This window comes from Carassius auratus, chromosome 44, assembly GCF_003368295.1.
Source record: "Carassius auratus strain Wakin chromosome 44, ASM336829v1, whole genome shotgun sequence".
Lineage (NCBI taxonomy): Eukaryota > Metazoa > Chordata > Actinopteri > Cypriniformes > Cyprinidae > Carassius > Carassius auratus.
Window position 1 is genome coordinate 4,831,050 of NC_039286.1, and position 9,693 is coordinate 4,840,742.

The 9,693-nt window shown below is 37.2% G+C and overlaps 1 protein-coding gene across 1 annotated transcript; it reads right to left on the reverse strand.

The window, feature by feature from the left end:
• Nucleotides 1-4,529: 4,529 nt before the first annotated feature.
• Nucleotides 4,530-9,374, reverse strand: LOC113062220 (1-phosphatidylinositol phosphodiesterase-like). Its single transcript, XM_026231921.1, has 4 exons — nt 9,216-9,374; nt 7,171-7,258; nt 6,251-6,821; nt 4,530-5,033 (listed from the first exon to the last, which is right to left on the reverse strand). The coding sequence occupies exons 2-4, from the start codon at nt 7,224-7,226 to the stop codon at nt 4,758-4,760; spliced, it is 903 nt and encodes a 300-aa protein (XP_026087706.1). The 5' UTR covers nt 7,227-7,258; nt 9,216-9,374; the 3' UTR covers nt 4,530-4,757.
• Between the last annotated feature and the right edge of the window lie 319 nt (nt 9,375-9,693).

The following is a 9,693-nucleotide window of genomic DNA, read 5'->3' on the forward strand; positions in this document are numbered from 1 at the left end:
TTTTTATGATTCCCAATCTCCCCTTTTTCTTTCTCCACCTCCCCTCCTGTTTTTCTCTTCCAGCATTTCCTGCCCTGCAAGGCACCTATTTCTTTTTCTTTCTTTTTTTTCTTCACGTTGTCGTTCTGCTTTCCATGTTTGGGTCTTATTATCCTTTTTTCTCCATCTCAATGCTATTTTTTGCCTTCTCGGTTCATTTTATCATTATTTGGACTGTGTTTTTCATAAGTTTTCATCATCGCTTGAATCTCCCCCATAATTCCCGGCGAGACCGATCAGCTTCTATGACACATTTAGATTTTTTTTGTGCAGCTCTCGCTGTCTTTCACTGTGGAGAAGCCCTCGGTCCCATCTCAATTAAACAGCTGCGTCAAATGACTAATAATCTAAGATGTTTACCTCGCAAGCTGGCTTTCTGTACTGATACGGATCTCTTGAAAAAAGGAAAAAAGACTGTGTATTTGCTAAAGATGTTAGAGGGAGATTACAAATTGGACTGTATATGGCTTATCAAATTATGCTGAGAGGACCTTTCACTAATCAAGTTAGGAAGAAGGAAATAAAAATGATAAATAACAAATACTGCTTCCATCAGTCAAATTTGATCTAGGATGCGAATTTCAAATGCAGCTTAATATGTTTAGAGCAAAAGGTCAAAGTGTATAAGTGTCATGGAAGACAAGTAGGCCTATAGTTTTCTGTAAATTCTGGCAGCATTTATTCACCCTAATGTCGTTCCAAATCTTTATAAAAACTTATATTTTGAGGAATTTTACATCTACATATGCTTTTCCTGTCAATGAAAGTGGACTGTTATGGTCTCGTGGTCTCGACACACATCTTAGAAAAGAAAAGAATAAAGAAAAGAAAAGTGTATCCAGAAAGTAACCAGTAAACAATTTGATAATTTATGTACTTTTCCCCCACCCAAGCTTTTTACACGCGTGGAGTTCCCAGTCAAAAATGACAAGCCTTTTAAAAATAGCTTTTCTTGTTATGCTATATTATTACCAAAAATTGGATTCAATCTTTTTGTCGGCTCATTTTCTCTCAATTAGCACAGGTTTTTTTATTTCTTTTTGGGACTGATTGATTTTAGACCTCTTTGATCTAAGCATTACCAAAATTTTGGTGCATAAAGATCTCATTCAAAGAAAACAAGTTAACAAAAAGATTAAATCCAAGATTTGATGATAATATACCATAGTGACAGATTTCGAAGCAATTTTTAAAGGGCCAGCCATTTTTGAACACCAAATTAGGAAAGGGATTTTCAGCAAAGCACAAGGATAAATACTCTGCCTGTTTGCTAACTGTAGCTAGGAATGAAGCATAATTATCTTTGATTCTTGTAATAGAAGGACATGTCAGCCACTAAGGTTATTAGTTCAAGTGCTGTTAGAAATGTCATACCTTAGAAACCGAATATAGCACTAAAATATAAATAGTTTTGCCTTATTATGCAAGGAAGTTTAATTTGTGCTAATGGCAGTGTCATTTTTAATACCTAGGCACTTTTTGTAAGTGCATTACAAATAGATCTCATACATGACTCAAGCAAAGAAAGTTGATTAATTTCTATAAATCAGACCAGAAATATTCACGGACAAAGTAGGGAACAGGTTAATGACCGCAACAGGCTTAAACACCCTCTAAGAACATACTGTACATATTTCTTTTTTTACATGGGATAATCAATTCAGCCAGGCTAATGCACACAGAGCTGACGTATTCAGCCCAGAAAGGGCTGCACTGCACAAATGACTTGTCATTAAAGGCCATTCAGGCTAAAAGATAGATTGATTTAAACACCATGACGCACTCAATTGCTGAAATGTGTTCTGAAGGTTGTAATTGGTGTTATTTACTTTGTGCAGCAGGGCATCTAAAATTAAAGTAAATTTGTTTTTGCATGCAGAGCAATCAGATTACTTTTTTAAAGATACACAATGAATGCATACCAAATAATTTTAATATTTCAATTTTAATTTCCAATTAGTAAATCATATAGCCAGATCAATGAAACTGATTCTTTCCCAAATTGTTCTTACTTCTAAATGTATCATTAAATTGAACTGTTAAATAACCCAACTCAATTAGAGATCTGTTAAACTTGTTATGATTCCCACCCCAAGTAACAACTCTGGTGTCTTTCACTCGAAGCCTGTTTGACGGCCTTGTTGCACAGTCTGTCTTGCATCAATTTCGCAGCCCGCTTTTTCATTGTCCCAATCTGCATGCAGCAGAATGTAGGAAAAACTATTTGGACACAGAGCTGAACACATTTACACACCTTCTGTCATCATTCTGTTCCTCTCATGGGGTGTCGTTCTCCGTGCCTTGTTACCCAAGTGTTCAGAGCCAGGGACAAGAACACTCGTGCGATGTCACAGACACGGGGGAAAGAGATGATGGGGCGCAGAAGCGTGACACTGAAGATTTAAAGCTGGTTACCTCCTGGTCCGTTCCACCGCCTGTTAACAGTCAACTGCCTCATGTACGGCCAAGGCTTTCTGTAAGACCTTTACCTAAGAGTTTGAAAGCTACGTTTGTGTGGCCTTTATTCTTGGCTAACATAATAGTAATTTCAGTTAAATGCTCTTCTAAATGCTCTTCTTGTTGATGCATTTGTGATTACCAAGTGTAAATTCATTAAACATCTTTGACTGTAATGTGAAATAAGAGCTAATGACTCACCTCATATATAAAGGCTTGAACAAATAAAGAAACCCCTGAGCAGTTTTGTCAGATAAAGTTGAGTTTCTTTTATGTTCAGGTGCTTTTGAAGGCTGTGGTTATTATATATTACCTGCTGATTTCAGTGTTGCACGCATTAAACATTTCCTTTTGCACAGATGAGTCATTGCAGACCCTGTCATTGAGGTAAGAATCGGGGGGCAAACAACAGCCCTCCACCGCTGTGGCAGAGGTTTGATTTAAAACTCGAACTTGTCCTTGAAATAGAACAGAAAACAAAACCAGCAGTGTTAGCGTGAGAACGTTTCCATTTGCAACATCTGAGACTTATGTAATACTGAAAAACAAACTTTTCTTCTTAGTGTTAACTCAGCTTGCTGAAGAGTATTCTGAGATGGATGTCAGTTACACCAACAGATGATAACACTGTTTATTATTAGCGTGCACTGTTACGCGATAACTTTGTTATCTGCTGCTTTAAATACTCAACCTCTGTAAAGTCTGATTGGCTTTCAATGTTTTTGTCATTCCAACCATATACTGAAATTTCATAATGAATGTAAACTAAGAATGGCAAGATTTAAATGGATAATTCTGACTTCCAAGCAACACACAGCGCAACGTGCCGCCAGGACCAATGCAAGTGTTTTTTGCTAACTTCAGTAGTAGTAGGCCTAATAATTTTCCCGTCCTGCGCATGTTGTTTAAATAGGAAATACATTTGCATCCAATTGTGTGCTAATTGGTGTGATGGTCTGAAAACGAGGCAATTTCAGGCGCAATGTTGGTGCATTGCTTTTTTAAAGCAACTGAAATAGACTGTGTCATTGCCCAACTAAAACCTTGTCTAAAGTCAATTATGGAATATTTTATTTATTTATTTATTATTTAAAGAGCGTGTTCGTAATATGCGCCCATAGGCGCGTGAACAACATGCGCACACTCTGCTTATTACACACACAGGGACGCTTAACAGTACACACACATTCCAAATATTTCAAATGAAAGGATTACAATGTAAAATATTATTATTGTGCCCCGTAGATGGTCTGCTCGAGCACTTTAACCTTGTGCATGAGCAGAATCTTTCCTCTCTGGGGAAGTGTTCGGTCTTTGCTCTTGCAAATTCTGCCATGTAAAACAAACCCATTAACAAACCCTTTTCCCCATCCTTAAAAGGTTTGATTCGGACATGCCCTAAGCACAGTTGCACCGTGCTCTTTAGACCATGAGATTAGATCATTAAAATATGGCTCTACATCCCTCAATTCTGACTTTTTTCACATAATTATTATTATTTATTTATTTATTCCTGATTTGGAAAGTTGTCATGCTTAGTGTGAAAGGCTTTAAAACTTTAAAATAGAATACTGAAGCCAAATGATTTTCAGGATGTACTTTTCACTCCACATTCTTCCGGCAATGTGGATAGGATATCATATAACACTGAAAATGTTCCTCGCAATACTTTGCAGTGTGTTTGCATGACCAGTTAAGTCTGATTCTTAAGCGAATGACTCTTAAGAGCCCTTTCTTGTTAGCAAATCAAGATACAGATTTGATTTGAATTAAACTTTAACTCGTCCTTGAAATGGAACAAAAATAAAACTAACAGTGTTAGTGCGAGAAAGTTTCCATTTGTAACATCTGACACTTATGTAATACTATCGAAAAACAAACTTTTCTTCTGCTTTGTGTTAACTCAGCTTGCTGAAGACTATTCGGAGATGGATGTCAGTTAACACCTTTTCTTTTGTGTTGTACACAAAAAGAGGACAGTACGTTCTATTTTGAGTGCCATGAAAATGCAGACTATCTTATTTATGTCTTTATGAAGTGGCAGAAGAGCATTTTATTTAAAATTTCTCATGACATGGTGTTATGACAGAAATTTGTCAAAGTGCTTTATTAAGTCAGATATTCCAAAATCTTGTCACGGCTATGGAAATTTCAAGAGTATAGGTAATTTGAGTCAGAGTTATACCTAGGATTTTTGTCAATTTAATGAAGTATTTTAGTGAGTTCCAGTTGTATTTGTCCTGACATCCTGGCGTTGACTCTCAATAATTGAAACCTATAATAGTTTGCACTAACTTAGAACCAGGAAAGTCCATTGTTACAATACCAAACCACTTCCTTTGACCGACATAGCCTGTCAGATATCCGTGCAGGCGGGGGTTTATTAGCCGGGCCAGGGCATTGGGATGTGCCAGGATACTGGCACCGCTGCTGTAGGTGAGGAACATTCGGTTTTTGTTACAAACCGCAGCCGCCTCCAGATGAGTGGAGACACTTCTCCATTTCTTCTCCACTTCCTCCGGCTGCAGAGAGGACACCTGGGGCGAGAAAAAGTTTTTATCAGTACAGTTTGAAAAATGTGGTGAGGGAGCAAAACCTCGCTCTGATGGATTTTTAAAGACAGTTGACAGATGAAGATTATACTCTGGAAACTAAATATAAAGTTTCAGGATCTCAGTAAGTCTGTTTTCCGGGAACCCATTGAAAAGATTATTTAATTTAATATTTTATTTTTCTTGGGCTTGATACATGCGTATTTTATTTTCCAGCAGTTGATTTTAAAAAGTAATAGGTTTTTATCTTCTTTTGGTTTAATGAACATGAAAACACTAAACATTAAAACTTTCTTGGAAGCATAAAAGCTACCCTTCATGGCAGATTCTGACTTTTAATCTTAAACTGAAAATCCATTATAAAAATATATCATGTTTAATAGTTTGGAATCTGTAAGTTTTTATGGTTTGAAATTAAACTCTTCTGCTCACTAAGGCTACATTTATTTGATTAAAAATGGGATAAAAACAGTAATATTGTGAAATATTATTACAATTTCAATTAACTGTTTTTCTATTTTAATATATATTAAAATATAATTTATTACTGTGATTATGTAGCTGATTTTTCAGCTACCATTACTCCAGTCTCCAGTGTCACGTGATCCTTTCGAAATCGTTCTACATATGGATTTGCTACTCAAGAAACATTTATTATTGTTGTTGTTGTTGTTGATTGATTTTTAGTATTAATGTTGAAAAACATAACATAAAAAACTATTTCTTTTTATATAAAAACCATGATTATTTTCTGTTTATTTTATTTTATTATTTTCTGTATGAAACAAGATGTGTGAAGAAATTAAAGAAAAAATAACTTATGGTCAATATCACTTGTGAACAGAATATTGTATTTGTCATTTCCAGTCAAGCAGCAATTTTATATAACTAAGCTATATATATATATATATATATATATATATATATATATATATATATATATATATATATATATATATATAAAATGTAAATAATTGCACAAAGAATGCCTAAGCAACTGTCAGAATGTTTATTCCAAACGTGTTTAAAATGTATTTCAATTACCATGACTTAGCGAATTTCAAAAAATAAACTTCAATAAATTTACGTCAGTAAAAGTGTGAAAGTGTCTTTTAAGAGAGTTTTTTTTTTCCACTAGCTCACAAAAATTAACAAGCTGAAAAGCCCCTCCCATATTCACAAACCCATGAATGTGTCCTTACCTTCCAGTCATCTGCTATGTCCAGTGAGTTGTAGCGTATTCCCAAGTCAGGGCCAGTGAAGTCTTGCAGTACGATCAGCTTTCCTCGTGCCTCCCCCATGCTGGGCATCTCATTGCTGTGCCACAGCAGGTCCCAGTGTGCGTACTCATTAATATAGCGCACCACTGCACCGTAAATATCCTGCGTGTTGCTCAACTCCTCTTTCAGCCTCATCAGCACTGTTTCTGAAGGAAACTCCGTTAGGAAAGCCACCACCTCCATTAACACGTCCCCAAAATGAGCATACTGATACGAGATGCCGTGGTGGATGGTCAAGTTGCCTTTAGCATGCCGAACACGGATATCCAGAAAGCGGATTCCAGCGCGCAGCTGGAGGGCAAGGGACCAGGAGTTGCATTCTGCGAGTGAGCCACCATAAAGGGCCATGGTGTTGTGTGTGCCGGGCATTGTCACATCTGATAGGGAGTAGATGTCGGGGATGGTGGCCATCCAGGAAGGGTTCAGGATCTCAGGCATGGAGGTGTCATCATAGTCAGGGGTCTGGATGGCCCTGTATCCTGAGACGGTCGCACTATGAGGTCAAACAGAGGTCAGATCATCATCAGACAAAGAATGCATCCTTACCTGCCTTGCTAAAAAAATACAAGATTACTGTGAAAGCATTCATGCTTATCTATAATGGATGGATGAAATGAAATTAGATAATTGGTTCATTTGCTTCTGATAATACCAGGTAGACAAAGAGAAAAAGATCCATTTGCCCAGTATGAGATAAAAGCACTTGTTAAAATAATGGATAAGAGTTTCTTTTCAGTGAAATGGATTTTGGCATGCTTTACTGTGAATGGAATAAGAACTGTAATTTGGTATATACAATACTATGAAAGAGGTTTTGGAATTATGGGTATTAAGAACCTCACCCCAGCAAAATGCCCATCACCATTAGCTGCAAAATGCGTCCTCTGTTGCCTTCCATAATGAGCCTTTTCAATGGCCACTGATCCTTTACTATAAAGATAATCATTAGAATAATCCAATTAGAACCGACAGGAATTCAATTAGACAATTAGTAAAGGAACACTCCACCGTTTTTTGAAATAGGGCTTATTCACATTATTTCCTAGATTTAGATAGGTGGGCAAATGCATTTTTGTGTCAGTGCATGCATTGTTTTAGTTTGACTGGGTCGGCGTTAGCTTAGCTTAGCACAATGAATGGAATCCTTTGTTGCCAGCTAGCATGGCCTGAGAAAAAGTGATCAAAATTTTAAAAAAAAACACCCAATTACTTCTTGTGGCCTGCGTATTCACAACGAGTACAAATAGCGATCCAGATTAACACTAGGCGATTTCCTAGGCAGATATTGACTTGGGACTACATTATGGGGAAGCACAGGCGAAGCACTGCTACTTCGGCGCAGAGAATCACGCAACACATGAAAACATCAACTCTATGTGAATACAGGTATAATATGGGTCGATCTATACATGCGCCATGATTAAAATAATCACTTACTCTGTGGACAGCTGTCCATTTGGTCCATTCGGCGTGGGGCGTTTTTTCCAGTTCACTTTGTCACACCGGAAAAAAAAAATCGAGTACTGCAGAATGGATCAGCGCCGTGAAATCCTCTGTAGATGTGACACACACAACTTCGGGCACGCTCATCTTGATCTGACGTGTTGAGCCTGGTCATCAATGGCAAAAACATGTCCCACTCTCTACAGCACAGACACTCTATTTCCGTCGGTTATAGATTGGCATATTCCCCCACATTCACACCACCAGTTCATGTTGGCTCTCATCCTCACGTCCTCAGGCTGTTGAGCGAACGCAACCTCCTCCGCCTGTCGTTCTATTTCCAAAGCACGCAGCTCGTCTTCTGTAAACTCTGGTTCAAATAAGTATGGTTCTGGTTCTTGACTGTCTGAGAAGTCACCCTCTTCGTCTCTCTCAAAATCAGCCATGTTCATCGCCATTTGTGTACTGTAAGGAAAATAGCCAGGCTGCTACTATTCACGCCGGTATGTTGACGGAAGTCGTGGGATTTCATGTGTTGCGTGATTCTCTGCGCCGAAGTAGCAGTGCTTCGCCTAAGCAGCAGTGCTTCGCCTGTGCTTCCCCATAATATAGTCCCAAGTCAATATCTGCCTAGGAAATCGCCTAGTGTTAATCTGGATCGCTATTTGTACTCGTTGTGAATACGCAGGCCACAAGAAGTAATTAGGTGGGTTTTTTTATTTTTTTGATCACTTTTACTCAGGCCATGCTAGCTGGCAACAAAGGATTCCATTCATTGTGCTAAGCTAAGCTAACGCCGACCCAGTCAAACTAAAACAATGCATGCACTGACACAAAAATGCATTTGCCCACCTATCTAAATGTAGGAAATAATGTGAATAAGCCCTATTTCAAAAAACGGTGGAGTGTTCCTTTAAAGATTTTTTATCTTCTTCTTTTTTATTCTTTTTTTTTTTTGTGGAATGACATCACCCTGCAAAAATCTGATATTTGGTCATTATTTTATGGGGTCCAGAAGTCTGTTTCTGTATGCCTAAAAAAAAAAAAATAATAATAATAATAATAATAAAAATCCCATAATCAGTGTCACGAACTTGGTAATTTATGAGTTATTTAGTGTTGAATCTGAAATATTTCTTCAGTGTAAAGTGTAAAGTAACGTGTTACTTTGTTATTTTTTATTAACTGTGAAATTTACTAGCAAAGTGTTTTTCAGTGTGATTCATTTTATGTTTTTTTTTTTTAATGTTTTTTTTTTTAATGGTTTTTCAGGTTTAAACCGAAAAGCGTTCCAGATTTACAGACTTCTGGACTCCACAGTATTTGTATGCTGGATTTGTAACACTGCAAATAGCAAAACTAAAACCCTCCTAACACTTTGTTGGTAAATACAACTTTAATATGCAAATTCATCTCAATCCTGGCTGGAGAAGTCATCTCTTACCGTGTAAGTTGGGTTTGCTGGTGATGCAGATGCACAAAGAACCACGTAGGCAGTGTCAGGCTAGCTGAAAAGACCGCTGTTGGTTTTGTACCTTTTATTTTTCGGTGAGTGCACAGTTCTGGCTTGAGCTTGTTGGAGGGACCAATACAAACTGACCCTTTTGTTTGAGGGGTCATTGTGTCTATTAATAGTGTACAGTAAAATGCTGACTCAATGAGAACGGACAAAATGCTCCACACTGAACTCAGTTGCCCTGCATATCAAATGATGTTTCAAAAATAATATTTCAAAATCTTCAGTACACTACCTTTTTTGTTGTTTTGTTTAGGTGTTTTTTTACTATATACTCTATATGTATATGTTTATTAATGAGCAAACACAAAGAAAAGGAAGGCAGAAATAGAAAAGCTCTATATGGAATAAAATAACTAAAATAAAATAAAAGACCCTGCAGGTGTATTCTGTATATCTGTATATT

Coding starts and splice junctions, on each gene's coding strand:
- LOC113062220 (XM_026231921.1), bottom strand. CDS start 7,226: ATGGAAGGCAACAGAGGACGCATTTTGCAGCTAATGGTGATGGGCATT. Junction 6,822..7,170: donor GTGATGGGCATTTTGCTGGG/GTGAGGTTCTTA, acceptor TTGACCTCATAG/TGCGACCGTCTCAGGATACA. Junction 5,034..6,250: donor ACATAGCAGATGACTGGAAG/GTAAGGACACAT, acceptor TTCTCGCCCCAG/GTGTCCTCTCTGCAGCCGGA.